At 35.3% G+C, this 27169-nt stretch overlaps 1 protein-coding gene across 10 annotated transcripts in view; it reads left to right on the forward strand.

Moving 5' to 3' along the window:
* The window catches only part of PTPRM (protein tyrosine phosphatase receptor type M), a 416833-nt gene that overhangs the window by 112727 nt on the left and 276937 nt on the right, over positions 1 to 27169 (forward strand). For all 10 annotated transcript variants that reach the window (XM_072411414.1, XM_072411419.1, XM_072411415.1 and 7 more), the window contains exons 2-3: positions 1702 to 1824; positions 24674 to 24945. In XM_072411414.1, coding sequence (XP_072267515.1) covers positions 1702 to 1824; positions 24674 to 24945 — 395 coding nt within the window. The remainder of the gene's footprint in view (positions 1 to 1701; positions 1825 to 24673; positions 24946 to 27169) is intronic.

The following is a 27169-nucleotide window of genomic DNA, read 5'->3' on the forward strand; positions in this document are numbered from 1 at the left end:
AGGTCAATGATTTGAATAAGATGGAATGGTGACAGTGGTATGCAAGAGCACTTCAAAGTATAGCTGGTCATAGGTTACATTTTAGAAAAAATCTTTGTAGACCCTTTAAAAGAGCAAAAAATAGTCTGAATTTTTTATTTAAAAAATCAGTCTAAAAAGATAGTAAAACAAACAATCAATAGCAAGTTCACTGTTAGCTTTTATTTTTAAACTATCAGATAAAAAAACGATTTGGATCCAATTAAAAGCACCTGCAGTTTTCTCATCAGTAGAGATTCAGTAGTGGGAATTTTATATATCTGCTTCAGTAATAATATAAAAATAATTTATAATAAATCTTTGTAATTATTGTATTTCATTTTTGTTCAGAACTACGGAAACTTTATTATCAGAACTGGAAAAGAGGGCACATTTTGCTGTAAACCAAAAGGCATAAATCCAATTCATCAGATTAAGATATCAAATTTTATATTCTGTCCTCGAGGTTTATACATTTGGTGTGCCACTTACAGTATGTATCTGTTTTTAAATATTAATTTCAAATACAACCTTAAAATTATTTATCACTAAATAGAAAATAGCCCTATCTACATGCCAAGTTTTAATGTACTATGTATAATTAGCTATAATTGAAATGTACTTTTTAAGAAAGTTATGATGTTTGGTTGTTTTAATTGTCGTCTTATTGCTTCTCTTGAATAGAACAGCACTTGCAATTCATTAGTTTTCAGCATGGGAAATGTTTACAACTTCTACCAGGTCTTTATTTCAGTATGGGTCCTTTTTTGGCAAAGGGTCTTTTCCTGTTTCCTGTTTGGTCAATAGGACAGACTATAGGACACAATTAACAATTTGCTACAAACAAAACTTAACGCAGAGGTTTTAAAAGTTGGCCTCAATATTTGAATTCAAATATATTTAGAAAAAAATGTGATGTATAAGTGATAAGGCTTCATTAGACGAGATAGGACATTTGCTAATCTTCAGTTACCTAGAGTAAATCTGTTGAAAAGAAGGGATCTGACGTTGTATAGATGGTTTTCAATTTCCATTGGAAGTTGGGTTTTTCATTCTTTCATTTCATTTCATACATTTCATTCTAGCAAGTTTTGATTTGTATTTGACATCATTTAAAGCTGCATCAATGTGGTTTTCCATTCCTATTAACTTGTATGGTGAGGCAAGCAGTTCCAATGCAAACAGAATCGGTCTATACAAACTTTTCCTTTTTACTGTTTTTTTTAAATAACTATCTTTGCTTTCAGAAATTTCCATTCCAAAGTAACATTTATTGATTTACCATAATGTTTAACAGGAAAAAGCCAATTATTTTACAGCTCTTGATGAATACCTTCTTCAGGTGTTATTGTTTACTTGAAACTTTTAAGTGAGGCAGCCATTATTTTAGTTTCACGTAAAAAAATATTTCACCTTTATAGATTCCAGTAAGTTTTCAAAAAAGTTTCAGTAAATCAAACAATAAAATTGGTATTCTGAATTTATGTTCGTTCAAGTGAGAGCCTTTACTGAGTTCTAACAACCTTTTTTACAATGTTAAAATTTTAATGAATAGATGAAATTCTGATGAAGTTGAATAATACAATTCCTCAGCTTAAGCTAGATTTTATATCATACTTGAAAGATACATTTGCAATGTTTAATGAATGTGAATTGACTGTTTTGTATTTATTCCTATTTTAGGCAGCTGTTCTTTTGATGAGCCATACCAGTCCTGTGGATATAGCCAATGGGAACGCAATGACTTGAACTGGGAACAGGTCAACACATTGAGAAAGCCACATACAGATTCCTGGATGCCATTAGGTTTGTCAAAGTAAAAATGTTTAGGGTAGCTTGTGTATTTTATTTAGTGTTACTTAGTCTCTCTTTATGTGTTTTTACATAAATATTAGTAACCATTTGGAGCTATTTAAAGCCCATTGTCCCCTTTAAAACTAACTTAATTTTGCCTTACTCAATGGGCCTGATTTATTAAAGCTCTCCATGACTGGCGAAGATAAACTATCATGGGAGAACCTAGGTGGTTCAGCAAACCTGGAATGGATTTCTTTAAATCATTTGCTAATATTTGGCAAATGCTTTAAATCCTGGACTAAATCTATTCAAGGTTTCCTGGATCACCCACATTCACCCATGAAAGTCTGTCTTCTCCAGTCTCCAGAGAGTGTTAATAAATAAGCCTTAATGTCTACAATCTGTCAGTGTCTCCAGTCTTGCGAATTTAAAAAAAAGAGCAAAAAGGGTCCTAAATTTACTGATTTACGTAACAATTGTAGGGAAATGAAAACATAATTTTGCTCAATATTTTGTTTAATTCGGCTTCTTAATAGCTCCTAACTTTAGAAACAGAGATGGGGACTTTGTCTACACCTGCACCAGCTCGCAACACAGAGGTTCAATGGCTGCACTGTTTTAAAGGCAGCTAAGGATTTCCTGGTGCTGAGTTAGGTTAATATTTTGTATTTGTACAGTTAACCTTTAATTTTTATTCAGACATTTTCTATATTAAATTAACATTTTAGTTCCTCTTAATTAAGCTAATTTATTCAGTGCCCCAAATCATTATTACAAGGGTTAGTATAAGACATAGGCAATATTACAGTTATTGCAAAAATCCCAACATGTTTGATGATCCACTGGGATTTTTAGTATCTGAAAGGGTCACTGGGTACTTGTTAGCTTATTTAGATAACTATTCTCATACTGAACGCACATGCCTATAAAATATATTTATTTTTAAAATGGAGAAATAGACTAATACACAATGGGCCTGATTTATTAAATGTCTCAATAACTGGAGAGGATACACAACCATCAGTGAACCCAGGTGATCCAGCAAACATCAATTACAAATTATTATTTATCCAATAACAAGTATACTTTAGTGTGATCAGAAAAGAGATTTTATTAGATATATGAGTAATGTGTGTCAAATGACAATCTCTATGTAGAATAAATGTCACTGCACCCCCTTAAGCGTAGGAAACTGTCACTTAAATATATGTCACTTTATCAGTCTAGCTTGGTTATAATGCAACTTCCAAAATTAAAAAAAAAGCATCAAAGGAAGATAAGAAGTAAGATCTGAACTTATTTTAATTAGAAAATTTTATTACTGAAAGCAGGTATAGAACAAGAAAGTAAAATGCTTAAAAATGTACACCAGAACTCCAAGCTCTAAGAACTTGGTATAGTTATATATATATATATATATAATAATAATAGTAAATATAGCATACATCTAGACAGTACAGCTAGAGAATAATTTATTCTGCCAATATTGAAATATAAAGCAAATACATCTATGGTAATGATCTATGGAAATGTACATGTTGATGTAGAAAGAAATAAAGCCGCTTGATCCTTGGTGCAAGAGGTGAACTTTACATTCTACTACTAATAATAGTGTGTTATAATGTAACATCAGGACCATGTAATTTTTACATGAGGTTCCCAGTGCTGGGAGAATGAAGAAAGATCCTCAGTTCCTGTTGACCCTGATAGACTGCAAAGTCCTCTGCTTGGAATATTTGTGTCACATTGAAAGATGCTGGCCCAGATAGTAATAATAGTGCACATGGCTGTTTTGGACCATCCATCATATTTGGAGTCCAGCAGGAAAAAGACACAGGTGGTTGGGAGAGCTCAAAACAGAGAGAGCAATCCAACAAACTGTGATCACTTTTCCATATAGATTGACCTGGGTTTAAGGGTTCCTAGACTGCACTGGAAATCATTTTTGGAAGTTGTCAGGCACTTGGAGAACTAAAAAGCACTTTAGGAAAATATAGTACAGGTGCACTTTAATAAAAACTGCCCCAAAAGATGTGGTCTTTATTTTCAAGCTAATTTCTGAGAAAAGAAAGGCCATTATTTAAAGTTTATTTACAATTATAAATATTTACAATTATAAATATATATATATTTACTTTATACCAAATATAAAGCACAATACAAAGTTTACATTCCATAATTTTTGACCAAAATTCCGCATAGATTCTAACCATTTCTTGTATACATTTTCTTTTCAAACGAAATATTCATTCGTGTATTACATCCAAATGTGAAGCGGTGATTACAAACTGCTTGTCACAGGAAGGCAGAATCAGTTAATCTAGATGCATGCCAGCATGCTGTGCTGTATCGTTCTTTGCATAGCATGAAGCCGCAGTGTTGCACTATGTCAATACATCATATTATAAACAGAAGTTCTTTCCAAACCTAAAGTCTGTATCTGAAGCCACAGTGTCTGTTCCTGTGCTGTGTGACATTTGGCTTTATTTTGCAGCAGTCAATATTTCATCTCTGTACATAGATACTAATAATTATTTCAGTCCATCACACGAACCTTGTGTGGAAATCAATGCCTTTGCTAATGCATCTGACTGTATGAGCTGTATCATTCCATGATGTCTTCACTGGTAAAATACTAAAGAAAGTTTCTCTATTGATCCATGTTTATTTACATTACAGAGGAAAAATTAGACCACCATCAATCTCATTCACTTGATGAAAAACTAGAAATACCATTTAAAGAATTTGAAACCTTGCTTTTTATTTACAGATTTATCATTCTGCATGTGCATTTGTTTTCTCTTATCTAAAAGATTAGCCTCTGCATACTAACAACAGCAGAGGGTCCCCAGCATCACCACCCCCTTAAACTGAATGGTCCAATGGGCTTACTTGGAGAGAGTTCTCAAAAGGTGAGGATAGAATTTTTGTTGTGTAAGGTGAACTGCAGAAAGAATGTAGGGTAGTTGAAGCTTGGCAGTGGCAGACCTATGCTGTTCTCTGTTCCCCACCACTGCCATCTTTCCTGGTGCTTATTCTGGGATCATTGTCTTTTGCCATTGGGAGACCACTGGTTATAAAAGTTACAATGTTATCAAACCTAATTGCATTCTCTGAATCTTACAGGTGCCCACAGAGGGTGAGCTTGCAGTGTGCTATGGTCTTTGTGTTACTTCTTTTCCCCCTGCAATTAATGCCACTTAGCTGGGGTGTATGAAACATTTTGGATACTTAGATTTACATTTAGAGCCACTGGAAACAAACCCCCCAAAAAAGTAGCATTAGTTTTTCAAATGTCAGTTTTAAATCCATATGTCTTGTCTTTAGTTGATACATCTTTAAATTAGTGAAAAAAAAGAATACATTTAGAAAAAAGACTTTCCGTAAAGGACAAATGAATGTTATTTTACTTTTCAAGAAGGTTAATTGCCTTATTAATTCCTGACTCACAGGAAGCTGCATAGACACCTCACTGACAGTCAGTGTCAGTGGTCTGAGCACTTGTCAGCATAGATTACTTTTTAATTGTGCTTAAACTGCAGTGACATATATAGGACTTTCATTTGTAGTACTTTACCTACTTTTTACAATAGTAATAAAATACATAGTGCTGACTTGACTTAAACGAGAAACATAACAGTTCCCAAATGAGCAGATTTCCCCGCAAATTAGATTTTTCATCTGTCACTAAATTAACATGTATGCAAAGGCAAATAACTCCTCTTTGACTAATAGGAAGCTGTTCTGGTTCGGGAGAACAAATTAAATCATATATTGAACAAATCTGTGACATAAAGTTCCATTATACTATTATCTATACATACATATAGGCAACATAAACAAACAAAACAATCTAACAACATGTAAAATAAAACACAAGGAAAAATGTATTTTAACCTATCCAGAATGGGCATCTGTACTTTGAAAAAGTGTTGAGAAATAGGATCATTGATCTAGAGAGAAAATATCATAAAATAGGCACAGAGATGTAGGAAAAAAAAACTATAACCTTTTTGTTTAGTTATATCATTACTAAAACAAATTGATGAGTATCTTTGTTTTTTGTTCAACATGCTGCTAACTGGAGAAACCAATACAATTTATACCTCTTCCTACTATGTATGTTCCTACTTTAAATGCTATAACAACAATACTGTAATTAGAGCAGTAATTAAATGAAATGGTACAAGGAATCAGTGTAGCATATTTGATCATTTTGCAGTGTACAAGTCTTTGCTACCCTATAATCTTGGAAAATCAGCACCTGGGTTTCTAGACCAGGGATATGTGATTGCATCCTAAGGTTGTGATTGACACAGCTCCTGCCTCTTTGAGATAATAGCAATGGCTTGTTTGCGTTCACTTATATTGGCTTGTCAAATCATTGTCAGATTAATGAGCTGAGACCTCTGCATGATATTGTTTTTCTGATCCTCAGAAGACATTGAAAAATACCAGATTGTCACTACTTAACTGCTACAATTTCTCTTTCTCTTAGTTTATTTTTAACAACTTATTGTTTTAACTTAATGCTGAACTCTGAAAATTATTTTTATTTACATATAAACTTTAAAAGCCACAAATTGTATAAACTCACTTTTTGTGCCTAAATATATTTGCAAACCTGACAATTACCTTGTTAAAGTAGTGGTGACAACATCACTTTTCTGCACATAACTTGTGGGAGGGACCCAAAAGGCCCACTAACTTTTAGCTGCCTGCAGAAAACTACAGGAGGGGTGGATACAAGACCATTCACTGTGCAGAAGGAGGCAGAACAGCATTACCTGGTCTTGGTACTGCAGAACCCTCCTGCACAGAAGCAAAGTTTCATGCTGAACTATTACTGCAGATCTAGAAGAAATACACAAATCACACAATAGGAATGCATGTTGTATTTAGACAATATTTACTTATGCTAGCCTTTTTTTCTTTCTTTTCAGTTGAGTTACTTATATAAACTGTGATATAATATCAAATACAGCTTATTTTTGAAAACTTTATTATAGTTAGCTGTGTGAAGCGAACAGGGTTTTACTGGTCTATGGACCTTAGAAAAAGAAAACCTAATCCTTTCTGTTAGGAAAATGCACAGATATTTTAAGACAAACCATGATTCAATTCCCCAATACAATTCATAAGTGCTTATTATGACAAGCCAGCAGAATTTGCTACAATTCAACTGGAAGTGTAAAAAGGGGTCATTGGCCCTCTCAGATGACTGTACGTAAACTCGCACAGCTATTTAGGATAATACTGCACATTGTGAAAACACTTGAATGTGTAGAAGCAAAAGAACTTTAAAGAGCTTCTTATTTTTGAGTTTTAGCATGTGAGTTTTGTAATTGCCTGGCTGAAGCACTGATCTGAAAAAAACATTCAACTAATGCCATTATAAAATAAATCCAAGACTGCTATTCTGCAGTACTATGTTTGTTCTGTGACTCATATAATTCTATATGTAGACAAATCAAATATGTATGCAAATCATTTAAAATTTGGGATTGCAACAACTATCCACCCACCCAACTTGAAAGCTTCAATGTTGGTCTTTTAATTAGATGGACATCCTTTTTGACCTGTTGACTTAAAAGGCAAGATTTAAAGGAAAGATTATCATTTTAGTAAACCCTGTACAATAGGAATTGAGCAAGGTGAAAAATGCATGTCATGTAAGTTTTGACCTATCACCTTCTATTCTGGTTTGTTACCCTGATAGTAAGATGTTCTTTTAATTCCTGCTTCCTTGTAAAAAGAAATCCCCAAAAGTATATTTTAAATCAAAATAAACAGAAAATACTTAAAATCTAAAGCCAATATTCAAGTCAATACAATCCTAGACCAGATCCATTTCAGGTTTGCTGGATCACCCAGCTTCACTCATGAAAGTGTTTCCTCTCCAGCCTTGGAGAGCTTTAATAAATCAGGCCTAATAAAAGAAATATTCTAGATATTCACTTTTTGCTCCCTCTGCATATGTGTTCTAGAATGACAGGTGTAAAATGATTGTATAATGATAGTGTTAGTGTAATTTATAGTAATAGTCTAAAATCCCCAGTGAAACCTAACCCTGTCATTCCACCTTTACAGTCTTTCTACATTGCCAGTTCCTCCTTAGATACCAGTAAACAGCAAAGAAGCAAAAAAAGACTATAGCAGGGCTAAAATAACAGTGGAACACTTAATGGGAAGCCTCTTACCCCCCCTCCCCTTTTGCTGACCAATTCGTAGTTTATTGGAAGAAGGCAACCTAAAAGTTGCTGTACAATTGCTTGACCCCCGCCATCCTTCTTTATCCAGCATTTTTTGTTTTTGTAAACTTTAGTGTGCCACTGAAACAAGCTGTATATGGGGATCTCTATATGATTTAGGTTCCTGTTATTTTATATGGTTCAGCCATGAGATTGGATGCCATTGACAAGTCTGCTCTGGCAGGGATGGAATCCATGTGAATATTTAAAATATATTATTCTCAGAGAAATAACATTGCACTATAATAACTGAATAGTAGGGATTTCATTCGTGCAAATATCCTTTGGTGACCGGTTCTCTTTAAATATTGTGGTAACCAATTGTTTTTTCTTTTCATACCGTATTGCCTTTTAACTTTGGCAGGTGCATCCATAAATACATCATTATAATACCTGCATTACCATAATTTTATTTATTTAAAGTATATTGAGATGTCAAAGGTAATATCATTCTGGAAGAATGATTAATTGCCCAGTATTAGATAGCTAATTGGACGGGGCTTGTTTTTATTGGCATCATCAGATGATTAAGCAAGCGGCAGTGTTGAGAGAAAAGGCAGCAATCACTCCAGGCATCCAGAAAGCCTTCCATCATCTCATGCAGTGTGCCAAGCATGTCAGGGAGTTTCTCTAAACCCTGTAAGCTCCTGGTAATGGATACTTAGGTGCAGTATGTGGTCCTTTTATGTTATTTTCTAAGTCATAAAAGTCTAAAGAATTAAAGTTTTGGATTCTTTTACTTTTCACCTAAACTAAAACTTTAAAATGTGTTTCCTTCTTCACAGAAACATTTGGTCAGGCTGTTCAATGACATGTTTTATTACCACAACAAATTTATTCCAACATCTGTTTAGCGAAGCACTTCTTCTAAGCTAATATTATTTCTAGAAGTTTACAAGATAATCCGATTTTAGCTAGACTGAGGTCAACCCTGCATGCAGATATTTGTCTTAATATTGCACACCCCCTCTATACTACCTGATGGTGTGTGGAATTTGGGGTGATCCCACCCAGTGAGGACACAATATGGTATTTTGGAGCAATGACAAATCCCTGGTTGTTAAAATATGTATATATGTGACTATAAAAAGCTTCTAAATGTATAAAAAAATAACTTTATTAGAAAACTATTATGGTTGTGCTTAAATTAGCATTAGTTTGTTTTAATGAACAAAGTTTATTTGTTTGGATGTTAATCATATGCAATGTCAGCTCTTTATTTATGCCTGAAACATGATGATGCTATAAAGAAACAATAATAACTGTATATTAATAATCAATGGTCTTATCTACCCCAACACCATCTAATTCATTTAATCTTTGTTTCCTCTCTTGTAGACCAAATAAAGTGAACAAAATGCTTTGAACATGCCCAATTATGGGTTTATTTATAAAGCAGTGAATCTGACATTCATAGAAACATTCCATGGTGGAAAATGGTATTCCAATGGCAGGTATTGATTCTCCCCCAGGGAATATTTCAGGGAATGTCAGATTCATGGCTTTATAAATTAATCCTTAGATGTTTGTCACTTGAACATTTTCCTACATTCATGTTCTGGGGATACAGTTTGAGTTGAGTTTTCCTTCACTAATAATGAAAGGACAAATAAAGAGGGCAAACTTCCCCAGCAAGGACACAGTTGTATAAATCTGTCTCCTTGCACTTCTAAAAGAAAAGCAAAGCTGTTGCTTTGGTGATTGTATAGATACACCTAACATCAAAGCATTGCAATTCCTAAAAGTCTGAACTATTCTGGATGACCTTTGTATTATTGGTGCATATGTCATTCATTGTCACACTCTCTTACAATATGTTATTTTTATTTTTACAAGATGTCTGCATTTTATCACACAGTAAAACTGCAGATGAGAAAGTCGGACTACTATTTTCTCTTCATCAGTTTTACTGTGTGATAAAACACCGCCCATTAAATTAGGAGCAAAATATCTGTTCATTACAGAGTGACATGTGTTGAATAAGGGAAGATATGCATAGATTTCAGCTATTAAAGCAGCACCTAGGGAGCCTATGTATCCATCTGAGGATTTAAAGACAGCGCTACTGCTACGTGTCTGGGCAATTATCTGATTACATTAGTTGTATAGAATTATACATTTTGTTGCTAATAAATTAATAAACACATCTGTACATTAGACCCAAAGAAAGGAAAGCAAAGATCTGTGGGTAAAAATAGTCTGAAGTATTCTGAGACTTTTCACATGTTAGTCCTTACCAATTTTCATAAATCTGTATAGTAAGAACACTAAAGAAAATAGATAAAATTAGCTTGTGTCAAAATGATCACCAGACCTGACTTTGTATTTTGAAGCCTTCAAAAATAAATTCCTAATACTACTTACAGGATTATCTTTTTCCCCTATAAACTCTTTTGTAATGGTACAAGCACTGTAAAATTCACAAGAATTTGGCTGGCCTGATTCCATTTTGTCCCTCGTCGACCACTGGTTGTCCCTGCTGACTTCCTATTCCACCTGCTTTTACATCATTATATGTAGTTTTTGTATTGGGCTCCCCACACTGACTTCTCATTCATGTAATATGTCATAGTGAGGTTTACTGAGGTGGACCCTGTTAGCAAAACTCAAGTGTTAGGCTCAGCAGGTTGAAGTTAAACACAAGGAGTGCTATCTCTGATTTCTAGTAAAATAGGATTACTTGTCAGTGGAAAACACATTACTTTGTTAAGAGCATCTTTGCAGTGCTACCCAGTTCTCCTTTGTGGCTTTCCTAACATACTCAGGTTGACAAATTACATGCTTAATTAGTTTATAACCTGCTAGCACTGTCCCATAGTGCACAAGGTACTGCAAACCTAAAACACTCCACCCCCTTGTCTGGTGATATTAGGGATCCTCTTAACCCCATATCCTAAATTATACAGTAATAAGCGTGTTTTGACACACCATCCCCCTGTACAGGTAGTCCCCGGGTTAAGGACATCCAATATACGGACGACTCCTAGATATGAATGGGGCTTCCCTGCTTGCTCTGTGCAAGGCTTGTTGGGGAGGAGTGGGGCAGTTTGTATGACTTGCAGAGGAAATATTTTGCTAAGCACAGCTGAGGTTGTGGGTGATCTTAGGGGGGGGGGGGGGGTGAGCTCTTTCTGCAGCCTCTTGTAAGTCTTTAATAACCAAGACAAACTCTGTAGTTGTTTCTTTTTGCATACCAAAGCACAGCTTGCTCCAGAAGTTAATGAATGTCTAGGCTCCATAATTTTTTTTGCTTTGTTTGTGATTAACTCACAGTGAGGATTTTATACAGTAACTGACACCACTCTGCCTAATAATATGTTGAGACAACCATCTGTCCTAATTGCATTTATTAAAATAATGTACCTGTTTCGACTTACATACAAATTCAATTTAAGAACAAACCTACAGTGCCTATCTCATATGTAACCCAGGGACTACCTGAATTCTTTTGTGAGTTCCAAGTGGGGGAGGATCCATGAAACCCTGGGTTCAAATCAATGCATTAAATTATACCTGGGGGCATTCTGTTGCTTCAATACATATAATAATGATGTTTTGTTTGTTTGTTTTTATAGTCACCCTGAGAGGGGATCTCTCAATCAGGTACACAACAGTTTTTGGTAAACCAGGGGAGAATTTTTTTAAAATGAGTGGGAATTTTTTTAACACATGCCCAGATTTAAGTTAAAACATGACAAACATTTTAATCCTTTCCCTTTCTAAAAAAAAATTGGCTGGAATAACATATGTAACATTTAAAACTATCACTGATATATCTCTACTGTATAATATTACGACATTGGGCCTGATTTTATAAAGTTCTCCAAGACAGGAGAAGAAAGAACACAGGTTCACCCATGGATGATCTATCCTCCCCAGTCTTTAATAAATCAGGCCCTGACTATCAGAAAATGGCCTATTCAGTTTTCAGAGTCATATTATGTGATTATATAATGTATTTAAACAGATTACTATACTTTATACACATAGGTGACATATGACTTTTAAAAAGTAGTAATATATGAACGATCTTTCCCACATGAATCCCTTGAATGTACCCTTTACTGGTATTACCGGCCAGTGTTTTGATGTAATAGGATTGAATTTACAATATATAGTCTTTGACTACCTATGATAATGGGCATTTGTGAATGAAGAGAGTTTGACACCTGAACCAAATAGGTTCTTCATGTTGGAAAAAAAAACAGAAGAAAGGAACATATACTGTACATTTCTATTTGAGACACACTTATTATATATATAATATATATATATTATAGAGGAAGTAGGCCTAATATGCCATACTTAGGCTTATATGCTAGTACTTGTACCACCTGTTATAGTATGACCCTTCTTCATATTACTAATACTTATTCTAATTTAAATCCACAGTCATTAGCCCATCCTGAACCATATTATAACCATAATATGGTGGCTTTGCCATCTTGTGTCCTTACATGTCTTTTTAAGATTGATTATTGTCTGATAGGATAAGTCTGCATCTGTCTTCATTCCTCTTTCACCTTAAATATTTTCTTGACCTAGCCATAGACCTTACCCCCTGGTTTTATCCAGTATCATGCACTGGCTAAACCTCTCAAGCCCACCTTAGGCCACCTGCCACAGTTTTAAGATTTTTGGTATCATATAAGGGCATTATAGCTTTATCGGTTTAACACAGGTTGTTACTTTAAAAAAGGGCAATAACGCTTTAAAATTTCACAGTATGACTGTCGTTGTATATGTTAAAGTACACTGAAAACACATCTACTGTAAGAAAACACAGGCAGGGGTAATGGCCATGCTAGCATATGTATGCCACATTGAGTTAAGTCTTATGCCTCAAAAATACACAATTGCCCCTGTACTTACTGGATAAACCACACGTATTTGATGACCCCCCCAAAAAATTAACTCTTTAACGGTGTCCAAAAAAAAGTGAGAGAGAGAGAGAGAGAGAGAGTGACCAGTCAACATTACCAATGGTTTGCTAGTGATCTCTCTGCATCTGATCTTTTCCTTTTACTAACTTATCCTGACTTACACTGCGCTGTGTCTCTGTATAAATATAAACTGTATCTGTTATTGATAACTTTAACTATAAATATGATAAAGAGCCATTTATTTCATAATCATGCTTCTCTGTTGCAATATATAATGTCGAGGGGAAAGTAAGGATAGATATATAGTGCAAGGTCCTCTCTAATCCATTTATCTCTTTATTACTCAGTGCAGTTTTGTGGCAAATATAATTTCTGTTCCACTATAAGGAAGGACAGGTAAGTGATAAAGAACACTGTTGTACCATAATCATTAGTAATTTTTACCCCACCTATATATAATTCATCCCCCTAGGTGAGCAAGGTACTAAAATATTATGCCAAAATAATTCCACCCTGCAGTGTCTTTATCAGGACCATAAAATATGCTATAAAGTTTATCAGATTATTCCTATATCTTGTGTTTTGTGTGTTAATGGATAATAATATGCCATTTTTATACAACTAAAGTAGGATTCAAAGCTCTCCAATGAGTACACTTAAAAACACACAAGCAATAAGAACCCTAATTACATATTAAAAAATAACACAACAAAAAAGTTATGCTGCTAGGATCTCAGCATGGACTCAAAATGTTATTATTCAAGAAAAAAAGGCTTGCAATTATTAGATAAGGAAATATTAGTCTTTTATTACATGTAAAGTAGCAAAAAAAAAAAAACAAAAATAACAAGCAGTATTTAATAATAGTAAGTGGGTGGCTCATTTATTTATACAGGTAGGAAATTTTTTTTGGGTATTGTGTGTATGTGCAACTTAACATTAACCCAAGTTGTATTCTTAAGAGGATAATATGTGTCTATACTTTCTGCAGGACAAAATGTAACTATTACTTCTTGGTGCAAAAAGTTTTTAGAGAGACATTGTTTTTTCTCAGGAATGTAATGCTAGACACATTGGGCCTGATTTATTAAAGCTCTCCAAGGCTGGAAAGGATACACTTTCATCCAAGATTCTAGCAAAGAGCCAATGACTTTGAAGAAATCCATTCCAGGTTTGTTGGATCACCCAGCTTTATTGATAAAGGTATATCCTCTCCAGCTTTGGAGAGCTTTAATATTCAGTCCCATTCTATCTGCTTCTTGGTTAGCATTCCAAATTACTTATACCGCATGGGTTTTTTTACTGTAGCTTTGGAATTTACATCACATTTGCTCATATACAGAACATTGGACATGGTTATGACCCTGTTGAAATCTTTCGTTCCACTCACTCATTTTAGAAGTAATATTTAAATATTAACGTTAAAAAAATAGTATAAAATTAGCCAGTTCTCCTTCACACTCAAAATATGTTTTACAACCTCTGTGTATATATGATCGAAAAGGTCCACACTATATCTTTGAGAAAGGTCCTCCAATCAGCCAGTGCTCCCCCACATTGACAATATAAAGTGCAACATATGTGTGTAAGGGATCCAATGGGTCCATAGCAGTAATGCTAAATGAGGGAACTAATGCATTGTATGATCAAAACTACAAATATTTTATCTACAGTAAAAATATATGTATTTTAACTGTTTATTTTGTCTGTGGCTTGGGGAAACATATTTGGAAATCAGTGCCATGGTAGTGGTTTGTTAATGAGAGATATTCATTTAATTTACTATATTCCTAGAATCCTTTGATTTCAGACATAACCACCAGACAAAGTCTACTGTTGGCATATTTTCTGAAGCACAAGGCAGTCACTTAGTCACTTGAGGGAAACATTTTGTTGTTCAGTCTGGTATTATGATCCTTGGTCATAATAACCCTTGGTCTTTTTTTTTTTTGCTGTTCATCAAAGAGCAGTTTTTAGCATACCTAAAGGGCAAGGTCACATTTATTCAAAGTTTTCTTACCCCTTTGTCCCCATTTCTTGTCAATGACTACATACATAAGCTGAATGTCAGTAAACTTGGGATGCACAACAGGAGACCACAGGCACATGTTCTTGCTGTTGGAGTCCAGTAATAACTATGCTAAGAGGACATCTCCTACCCTCACAAGGATCTCCTCAATGGGGAGATTCCTCTCGGAATAAGCCAGGATGTGAGTGGACTAACTGTTCAAAAACAACACAGACAAAACTAAGATAGTAGAGCAGGAAATGGTTAGAACATGTGTTAATATTTTTACTGCTGTCTGTATCATTTTTGTCCTCTGTTTTTGACTGACCCTGCTCCATTTTTGTTTCATTGTCATAGAGGCAGTGTGTGAGATTATCCTCAGTAGGGTCAAATAAATAAAAAAAACAATATACAATTGTAACCTGAAAATTTGTAACTTTTCCCTGTACAATAAAAACACCAACCAATTGGTTTAAACAAGATAGTGTGGGCTAACACGTGCGCCTTTCTTACCAGTCAAGTTCCATCACTTTTTGTCAGCACCTAGAGAAGATTGGAGTACTGAAGTGTATAGAAGTACTTGGATGGAGAACAGTAGTTTGTATGCAAGAATATAACTCCTGTTCACAATGCCAGTGCAATGAAACAGAGAGAGAGAGTGTGAAAGAAAAAAGTACACAATGCACAATGTGCTTTTCTCTGATGCATCTCTGTTCTCCACAAAGCCCAATGACAATATAGATCTGTTCTTCGATAGAATGCTATAGTTCTCTCTGCAAGTTACTCTGCACATGTCATTGATGTATCTCTCCACTTGTATTTGGAAAAGAGAGGACAAAAGACACTAATGTGCAGATAGCCTAACATATAGCAAGTGATATTAGATTTTTCTTTTTTTCGATCTTTGCAGATTGTTAGTATATCCTAGCGTTCCAATCCTATCCCATATCTAGGCGTTTTTTTACATATTGCTATTCACTGACTACTCTTTGAAAGTGTTATACATTAAGGTGTGAATAACCTCTATGGCAGCTTCATTGATTGCAATTTCCAAGTACAGATAACAGTAATATAAAATGCATTAAAAGTAATTGCAAGCTTAGGGCATAATAAGTAAAGTTCCTCCTGGACTTCTTTTGTTTCAAGACTGCTAACCACTGTTGGCTCTAATGGGTATACACTAACAACATAGGTACTTTAAAAGAACTCTTGAGGATAACAATTAACAAATCCTAAATCTCCAAATTTTAAATTGAACATGGTCTAACAGTCATTTGTGATTTGTTCTAAATAGGCACAAATTGTGGTGTGATGCTGTCAAAAAAGCCTGCAACATAACACATTTATCTTTCATATATAATACTCATGAACCTGGTCTATCAAGATGCTAAACTATAGTATATGAAAAGAAAGAGTCTTTTTTAAAGTACCAAGAACAAGGGTATTTTGGCCTTAAGATACCATGATTTCCTAGGCTATACCTGGACGTACCCCATTGTAGCAGATACTGTACATATTACAGGAACCTACGAACAATGGGAGTTTGGATGGATCTCTGATCTGTCCTGATCATTGATTATTGTAGGATGGTTCCTTTGTAAGACATCATCATCAGGTATAGTGCAAATGTACCAAAACATAGGCATACATTCTTCTGTTGATATCAGAAAAAAAACATCTTGCCAGTTTGTTGTCCTCGTTTGATATAGGAGAAGAGATCAGCACCCAGAAGATATGCAAGAGCAAGTGTGGTTAGCATAGTGAAAGTAGTGAAAGTTCACTTTACAAAGAATACCCAAACATGTGCCAAACAATCTAAAAAAAAACATAAGATATACAAAATATATTCAAGATATATATACAAGATATTTCTTTGCATATGATTGGATGATTGAAGTTGTCAGAGTTTTATCTCATTTACTAAGCTAATTGAAATTTCCCTTTGCTATGTGAACAGTCTATATTCCTTTAGTGAATCAACCTCAATGTGTTGAATAAGTTGTCCCAGAAATCCTTTAAGAAATTGCTTTGCAAATTCAGTAAGGTGAACATGACAGTAAGCTTGGCATTGTAAAATTTAGTTTTGTTTCCAGTGACTCAGGAACAATGTTTTGTAAGACTTTATACAGTGTGTAGAACAATCCAAAGATCAAGTATCACTTACATCTGCATCCTTAACACAAACTGGGTGCTCGAAAGATTGAACTATGCCAATTATTTGCAAGATGAGTTAGTTGTAGCTCCATTTAATAGATTTTCAATGAATGTCTGGTTCTTAAAAAGTGACTGAGACTGAATAATCAAGGTCATTACACAAAGTTCTTTTTTTGATTAAAGTGGTTGAAATTTTCTAAAGTTCTGAAGCAAAAAGTTTGTATGGGCAGAGGTTCAGTAATTTATAAGCAGACTCCAAATTAAGATGAATGGGCAGGAAGGCTTCCTCTTTTTAAGGGCCTGTGTGAATGTTCATACACCACTCTTTTGCCTTTTTTTTTTACTGCTCAGAGTTCATGATTTCATATTTGACATTAGTTAACACAGTACCGTTCTCTCTGCTTGTTCTGAAACTTATACTCTGATTCTCCAGTAAAGGTCAAGCCTACGAAGTGCATTATGTCAAAGAGAAGATATTACTTCTGTTCTCTATATCAGAAGCCTGAAAGTTAAATTACTTTACATTATAAAATAACCCCCTGTAGCTAGAAAAAAATCCTAGCAGTACAAAAGTAATAGGAGTTTGCCTACCATTGACATTTTCCAGCCAATAATTCTTCTCTTTCTCAGTGTGACCTCTGTGATCCTTATTACTAGAACACAAAGGAATGGTGACTAAGGATTAGTAAAAAAAAAAAAAAAGATGAGGGTAATCAGGAGACTTGAAGCCCCAAATAATATCCTGAACTCCATTATCACTGTGGTATTAGCTTACCAGCTAATACTGGGAATAATGAACTTGCAGAGGAACACAAGTACATCTTTTTAAGAATTCAGAAAGCATCCAAGATATTGACATCTACATGACATATAAAATAAGTAGAAGATTAGATTAGATTTTAGCAAAAGTTTCTAGACTCCTAAATCTTTTGATGTATTAATTGTTTTAACAAAATGTGCCTTAAACCGCTGAAAATGTTAGGGCTACAAAAGACATCCACAAACCTGATAGGCAGCCCAATGGCCAACTGAAGGAGCTTGGTGGGCAGGCTGACAACTATTTCTAATTGCATAGCAGTGATTTTGTGTTGTCAGCCTCCAGTGGTCATACAGTTTGCACTGCAATCATCACTTTCACTCTTTATTACATAGGGGTGGGGGTGATAGAAGTTCATAAAAGAAAAAATACATTGTTTGGAATGTCATTTCAAATTTTAACAAATTTTCTGGAAGTGAAAGGAAAACTGCACTTTTGGCTCAGCAGATGGACAGGAATTTTCTGTGCAGAATACAAATCTAAAGCAGTTCTCGCATTTATGTTCTGGTTTGCTGCAGTATTTTAGATTTTGTTGTTAGGTTAAGCTACCCTTTAACCTTAACTAAACTTTTAATGTTTTAACCTTTTTGTTATACCAGCAATCCCCCTTTTCCTCCACAAGTATAACACCATACATACATCCACCAATTTCTGATATAAAATATCAGTTTTTTGCAGTGCAAACTTTAGAAATGTAACATGAATGTTGAAGAACTAGGGCACCCCATCGATTCATCTAGGAGCTCTAATACAAATCAGTATTATCATGAACTAATAATCTGGTTTGTATGTTTTTCTGCCAGAGTTTTTTTTTTTTTACTCTTTTTGGAATTTTTTTTTTAAACTGTTACCTTTGATTCATAATTTGTCTTTCCTACATTTTCAAATCTCAAATATGACTTTAAATGTACTGGTATGACTTTAATTTACTAATTTTTCCATGTTTGTAGTGAATGCTGTCTGGCAGTGGCACTCTTGCGCTTGTCTTTTATATATTGTTATAGTCTACCCTTGCTTTATTCATGCTGTTTGGATGTCTGTCTTGTGCATGAGTTTGATAGGAATAGACTTCACACCATTTACAGAGGGCAAACCCATTTGTGTTTGTATTGCTGTGAGTGATGAACACCAAGTTCAATGTGTAGGCATCTAAAAAAACATTTGTTGATTGTATTATATGTTTATGCAAATATCAGCCAGTCTTCACATTCAGATCCATTGAAAGCAAAATCAAATTCACATAAAGTGTGACAATGCTGTCTAAATCCGACCCGAGTAATAGATATGGCAAACAACACAAAAACTGTTCTAGATCTAAAACAGCAGAAAGCAAGGGGCTCAGCCGCTGGGTCTTATCTCATAAAATTGAGTACAAGCCTTTTCTCTCAATTCTTTTCAATATCATGTAGATATAGCTGGAGGGGATTATGGAAATTACATTATATAATAGACATGTGCCTCAGATAAGTGTGCTAGGTTTGGATGCATTGTCTTGCACATACTGAACAAATTACTTGTCATCAGGAATAACATAGTTGAATTTTAGAATCACAGGGGTCGGTACTGTTGCTTTTAACCCAGGTAACAATTTTGAATGTAGAGATGAGCCAATATTTAAAAACAAAATATAGTTTTAATTTGCAAAAGTTGGATTTCTTTGTGTGTCAATCTGAATTTTTATTTTTGTAATATATGAAGGGATTGTCAGTAGATATTATGGACCTAATTTATTAAAGTTATACAAGGCTGGTGAGGATACACTTTCATCAGTGAAGCTGGGTGATCCAGCAAACCTGGAATGGATTTCTTCAAAGTCATTTGCTAGCAAATGGTTTGAATCCTTGACCAGATCCATTCCAGGTTTTCTGGATCACCCAGCTTCACTGATGAAAGTTTATCCTCTCCAGCCTTGGGGAGCTTTAATAAATCAGGCCCCATAAGTCTACATGAAACTGCTTAAACTCTTTCTTTGCTATTTCAATGCAATGGATATTATTTAACTCGTAAGTGTGAACTGCGTGCCCCACTTAGGCAAACTTTATTTTTCATCATTTGCAGCAGTTTTTTCATATATTTTTTTAGAATTATAAGTAAAGGTGTATTTAAATGATAAATTAGGGATTGGATATAATATTCTCTGCCTGCAGCATTGCATAGAGTTCAAATAAAGGGAAAATCAATACTTTTCAAGGTTGGTAAGACAAATCCTGACTTGCCCAGTTCACTGTGCATATATAGTAAATGGTGTTTGGCCAGTCACTGAAAAGAATTCAACATGTCAATGTTTAATAAATAACACTGTGGAACAATTTTAAACACATTTTTTGTTGACTTTCATTTTTAAGCTTATTTACAGTAAAACAGGTATGCTGATTCAGAAAGCACAGTTAGTTTTCTTTTATCACGTTAGGTTTTTTTCCTAACCCCTTATAATATTATGATTAATGTAGTGTGGATTTGTATAGGCTATTCATTTACACGCAGGACAGTGTGGTCAGAGGTTGCGCGCTGCTCTACGTAGTGAATAAACAAAATTTATTTTTCTACTTACACACATATTTTTCTTCTTTCAGATCATGTCTGGCTCTGCTGTTTCTTGTCATAAGTGCCCAAACAACCCTGATTCATTTTGTTATATCTGTGGCAGTTTCACCATTACCAGTCAAAGGGGGAACATCAGTCTATTTATAGAGCAAGCCTATTTGGCATATTTCAAAGCTAAACTTGGTGATCAACATAAGTCTTGGGTCCCTCATAAGGTGTGCAAACAGTGTGTCGAGGGTTTACGGATGTGGACAAACGGAACACATGATAAGATGCCATTTGGTATACCTATGGTTTGGCGTAAGCAAGGAAATCATTTCAGTGACTTTTTTATAGTGAAAACTTCAGGATATAACAAGAAAAATAAATGTAACATAGAGTATCCTAGGCTACCATCGGCTATACGCCCAGTGGGTCATTCAAATGAAATCCCAGTGCCGGTTTTCGTTACACTACCCTCTCTTGAAGGACATGATTATGGTGATGAACTAGGTGACAGCAATGATGAAGAGTTTGAAATTGAAGAGAACTCTGTTCATAAGGAATTTGATCAGCATGAAATGAGTGATTTGGCACGTGATTTGGGACTATCAACGAAGGCTTCAGAACTCCTAGTAGCATCAAGACTGCATGAGAAAAACTTACTTGAAAAAGGAATGAAGGCATCGTACTTTTGAACCAGAGAAATTGCATTTCTGCAGTACTTTCGAAGAACTGACAGTGGCTTTGTGTATTGCCATACCATACCTGGTTTAATGGAGGATTTGGGAATTCCAATCTATAACTTAACTGAATGGCCACCATTTATCGAAAGCGCAAAGCAGAGCTTAAATTGTGTCCTCCTTCACAATGGCAAAAATTTAGGGTCAGTCCCATTGCATATATGCAGACATAAAGAGAGTCATTGAGTTGTTTTATTATCACCAACACAATTGGGTCATCTGTGTTGACCTTAAAATGGTATGCTTCCTTCTTGGTCAGCAATGCAGATACACCAAGTATCTCTGTTATCTGTTCATGTGGGACAGCAAAGCTTCAGGGAGGCATTGGGTGGAAAGGAATTGGCCTCCAAGATCTGCCCTTAAACCAGGTGATCAAAACATTCCAAATGAGCCACGTGTTGATAGAAAGAATATTATATTTCCACCTCTGCACATGAAACTGGGTCTGATGAAGCAGTTCGTTAAAGCTTTGCCAACTGGAAGAGACTGTTTCAAGTACCTAATTTGGCATTTCCTAGCCTGTCATTTGGAAAAATAAAGGCCGGTGTATTTGATGGGCCACAGATTCGGCAGCTCATCAAAGATGAACATTTCATCAGGACAGTGTCAGAAGTCAAAAAGAATGCTTGGTTATAATTCAAAGCCATTGTCAAGGACTTTCCTGGAAACACACAAGCAAATAATTACACAGAACTTGTCCAGAAACTCTTGGGGAGCTACAAAATGCTTGGTTGCAATATGAGCATCAAGGTCCATTTTCTGCATAGCCATCTTTCTAACTTCCCGGAAAACCTTGGTGCAGTCAGTGATGAGCAAGGTGAACATTTCCGCCAAGATTTGAAGGTCATGGAAGGATGGTGTTAGGGTAGATGGGATGTACATATGATGGCTGAGTATTGTTGGAGCATCCAGCGGGATTGTCCTAACACTGAACACTTCAGGAAAAGCTATAGGCGTAAATTTTTACCTTAACCACTTACCCTATTAATTTTCAAATGTTTTACTGTAAAACAATGTCATAGAGTAACAATAAATCCTTTGTATGAACAAAATAAATTTAAATAAACAGTACATTCAGGTAATGATTTCATAATTTTTTTTATTTTTATGTAAAATTTGTATGTTTTTTTATAAAAATGGAGGGTACCCTGCATCGTGAAAACTGGATGTGATAGCAAAAAACTGGTCATTTCTGGATTCACCACCAAAAAATTAGTAAAAAACAAGTGTAAGATCTAACTTAACAAAAAAATGCGTTCCCCACTGTAATGAAATAATATAATGCTGACACCCTTTTCTTCCTACAACTCTTTTTTAATTGGCTTATGGCTCAGCCTGTATCCCCAGTGCCCTAAGAAATCCACAGCAATAAATACCTTATTTTACAGGCACAAATGATCGACATTTTTACAAATAGTTATTGTCATTTTATGTTCTGGAGTCATAAAAACTGTCCAATATGCTGATTTTTTTATTGGACTTGTACAACAGACATTTATTGTTGAGAAATCCTCTTTTCTGAAACTTTTGTTCAGATGACTGGTCTGGTTATCTGAAGTGAAAGTCAAGTGAATAAGGAAGAATGGAAAGAGGGACCCCAATCTTTGAAATCCGAAAATGTGTGATTGTATGCCTGACTGCCGTATTGAGAACAGCCAAACTAGTTTGGAAACTTGGTTACACAAGGATCACATCTTGAATAGGTGCTCATGTTGTTTTTCTTTGTTTCCTATGCCATCATAAGGTTTTGCCATGGAGCAGAATATCCAGAGTGCCAACGTTTTTTTGGCCAAGTATGTTAAAAAATCAGATATGTATGTCAGTGCTAGATTCTCTACATCCAGTCCTGGCAACATAATAGTGGTCCTTTTTACCATTTTTTCAGAAAGTTTTATATTTAGCTCCTGAATATCCCTAAATCATTTATCTTGGCAAGGATTTTCACAGTCTACATTTATATCTACTTTCTTCTTTCTCACTGTGCTTATTAGAGCTAAATGTAAAATGTGCATAAAATGGATTTCCAACTTTGTTGATTCAGTATGTAGCGTATGAAGTTTGTAATAAAAATAATGCAGTGCATTTTTAGAACAAATGCCTAAGATGGATTAATTTGCTTAATGCATCTAGCAGCAGCAGTGAAAGCTCTTTAAAAGGAAAGATGTCTGCACATAGCATATCATGCTAAATCTGTACATTACAAGAAGAAAAAAACTAAATAAATACACAAACTGGTGAATACCATTCAAGGTAACTTACCACAATAAGTCATACCTTCTAAAAGCAGAGGTTCACTTTTTCCTGGGGTTTGCTCATGCTAATACACTAAAGGTTATGGACAACCTGCTAAAGCCACACCATGTTTTCACTGAATGGGAATTGTAGCAATGCCTGCAGTATGTTAGAAAGGGTTTTAAAATGTAGTAAGCTAGCTAATGTTGCTTTTTAACTGACATTATTGTATGTCATTTTTAGTAGTGTTCCCCTCTCTTTGTACATGCCCCCCCCCCCTTCCCTAAGACATTGGTCACATCCTGTAGACCAGAGGTCAGTAATCTTTTTTGGCCATTTCAGGGGTAGGCAGGAGCACACTAGGCCTGACTCTTTCTTGAGTCCCGTTCTAATGGCTCTGCCCCCCACCAGGGATACCTCCTGAAGGCAAATCCTCCTCCGCAAGGCATACAGAGAAGAGGGAATGTTCCCTATTTACCCCGGCGGTAGAAGTGTTAATCCCGGCCCTGGTAAATAGGGAAGAGAGCTACAACCCAGAGGCTCAAGAACTGCATGCGCGTCCGGCGGCTCCGGGAGTTGGTTTACGCAGCAGGTTCCCGGCCGAGGTTAGGCCGGATTGGCCAGGGGGCGTTAGGCTGGAGCAAACTCCCGGCTAGGGCGTATCTGAACTAAAGGCCGGAGTTTGCCGACCTCTGCTGTAGACATTTGTGTAATTTTTTTGTTGATATGTGTTTGCTCCAGCAGTTTGTCACAGTGGGTCTGAATGATTCAACAAACCTGAAATGTATTTCCTAAAAATCTTTTGCTGTTAACAAATGTTTTAATTCTGACCTGATCCATTCAAAGTTTGTTGGATCACCCAGGTTCTCCCATGATAGTCTTCTCCAGTCTTGGGCTTAATCAGACTCATTGTGTATCAGAAGCTGCAAAAACATCAGATAGAACCCACCTTTATTCCTAGATGTCCTGGATCATTTAGCCTTTTCCTGCCTGTAATGACTGTCTGCGTTGATATGTCCACTCCTCCAGATTGATATTTACTCATATTTGCACAAAAATTAGGGAGAAAATATAAGCAGAATAAACTTGAAGTGTTATTTAGCATGTCATATTGCATCATAATGAATAAAAAGCCCATATATACTGACAAAAAACGTACGTTAATGTTTATGTACTTATAGTACTTGGCAAACTGTTTCTTTTGGAAAAATATAATTATACTGATTTTAGGTTGTTTTCCATTTTAGGGTCCTTTATGATGGTGAATACGTCTGGAAGGTTGGCTGGGCAGAAGGCACTTTTGTTATTGCCTCAACTCAAAGAGAATGACACACATTGCATTGACTTTCACTACTTTGTGTCTAGCAAGAGTGGAGCCTTACCTGGACTGCTAAACATCTACGTAACAGAAAATAATGGGGCAATGGGAAGCCCCGTGTGGAATATATCAGGACCAGCAACTGGGATGTGGAATCGAGCAGAACTGGCAATAAGCACCTTCTGGCCCAATTTTTACCAGGTATGCTGTAAACCATTGTGTGTGCCATTTTATTGTGGTACCTACCAACACAGTTTATAGGGGATGTTACTCAAAGGTGAGAAAGGTAGGAAAAGGAAAACAAAAACATGCCTCGAAGTTCAGTATCCATGCTACCCAGTATTATCCCACAGCTTATGATTTGTGTAGATATTATTGTAGAGATATTGATGTTGGTTTTGAATGTTCTCTCTTTTGCTGTCTCCCACAATTACAAATGAACAAACATTGTAATCTATATCATATGCCTGTCATTTACAATGCTATGTCGTTGAAGTCAGTGCAAACATCAATATATTAATGACAATGTGCAGCAATTTTCTGTATGCATAAAAACCTTGTCAATGGCATTGCAAAGAACTCATTTTTTATAACTTCTAAATTTGGTTTGTCATTTCAGAAGATTAAAACCATAATCACATATGCATTGTATTTCTAGAGAACGGTGACAATATGGAAAATCAGATCAATACACATTTTTCATTTATTCACATTAGTGTCTGATTAATGAATTGATGTATTTCTGCAGCTTGGATAATACAGTTTATGTAATGTATGCTGTATCAAGGCCAGATATTGTATCCAGTATTAAAAAAATTAAAAATAATGTGGGACAGGATGGTGTCTCAAGAAAACTTAGCATGATTAGTGTCATACTGCATTTTTAAACCATGAATAGATCCAAATTTGGAAAAGACATGTGATATTAGCTTTTCTCAGCTGTATGATTAAGGGTAAATAATAAACTATTACAGTTACAAAGTCATCCCTATGCTGGTGGTATGGGGCAAGTAATCACTGAAAAGGGTTACAGGAAGACACAGGAGGGATAACATATGACAGATAGTCTAATCCAACCTTTCTTGACCTTTTCAAAATGGGGGAAACCTTGAAATAACCTTCATATTGGAAAGAATGTCTCTTACATTGTCAGGCAACAGGAAGAATGTTACCCTTACAGATAGCAAAAATGATAATTGGTGTCAGTGGTAACTGCCCTGCGAGGCACAAATTACTCATTGCTCAAAGACCCCCTAGCAACCTCTGCAGGAACTCCAAGGATCAACAGAACACTGGTTGGGAAACACTGGTCTAACCCATCTCTAGAAGTTTTTCTGGTTCTCTCTCTCTCCTTTAAAAAAAACAAAACAGAAATTCTAAACTTTCTCTTCCTCTATATAAAACAAATATAAAAATAGGATTGACTGGATATCAGCTGTAAATGTAATATGTAAAAATGTAAATAAGTAATATTAAAAATACAAATAAAAAAACAAAACAATTTGTTAAAATCTACTATTGTTTTACTGTGCATTAATAATTAAAGCGGACCTAAACTAAAATGTTTACCTTAAATAGAATGATGGCCAACCCTTTTGTATAAGGTAAAAATAGGGAGGATCTTTATTCCCCATCTATGTCACCCAATCTCACACCTGCACAGTACAAAATCAGGAGACGTAAGAAAAAAGGTAGAAGGAGGGTAAAGAAGATGGCAGCACCTTGCGCTTCCTCCGTGCCAGGACGAAGGAGGATACCAGGACGCGGGACCCGATCCAGGAAACCTCTGGAGGGATTGACGGATCTGCGAAGGGAAAGGTGAGTGATTTTTTTAGGCTTACTTCCGCTTTAACATTCACTTCAAAACAAAAAAACTAAAATTTTTTTGCCTTCGTGTTGCTACTGCTATCCCTTTAGGAAAGTTTATAGTGTTGATTTCCTGCAGTAAGTGAGCTTGAAGAACATTCACACAGAGTAGGGGGTTGATGAACGTAGTTTACATTTAAATGATGTTGAGCATATAATTAAAAAAGAAAGACGTGTGAACTTTAAATGCTGGTCTCTATCACGTTAATCACAGTAGATTGAATTATGCAGTTTCTATTACATGTGACAGTGTTATACAGGGCCATTCTGGAAACACAACAAATTGCAAGCTAATTATCATTGGTAGCAATTTAAGATGGAAATCATCCTTTGATTAGGGCTTCGCACAGTGTCTAGTTAATGACAACTTTTATTGCGACCACCAGGTCTAGTTTGTTTCCCAGCTTTATGTAAAAGAAGTGTTATATTTCCTGTTACTATAAACATTTATATATTTATCACCAAACAAATTTATCTAAATTAGCGAATTACAAATGTTTACTTCAAAAAAGCAAGTTGCTGATGAATCATGTACATATCAACCAGTGTAAATATTTGA

The sequence above is a fragment of the Pyxicephalus adspersus genome, chromosome 5 (assembly GCF_032062135.1).
Source record: "Pyxicephalus adspersus chromosome 5, UCB_Pads_2.0, whole genome shotgun sequence".
NCBI classification, from domain to species: Eukaryota; Metazoa; Chordata; class Amphibia; order Anura; family Pyxicephalidae; genus Pyxicephalus; species Pyxicephalus adspersus.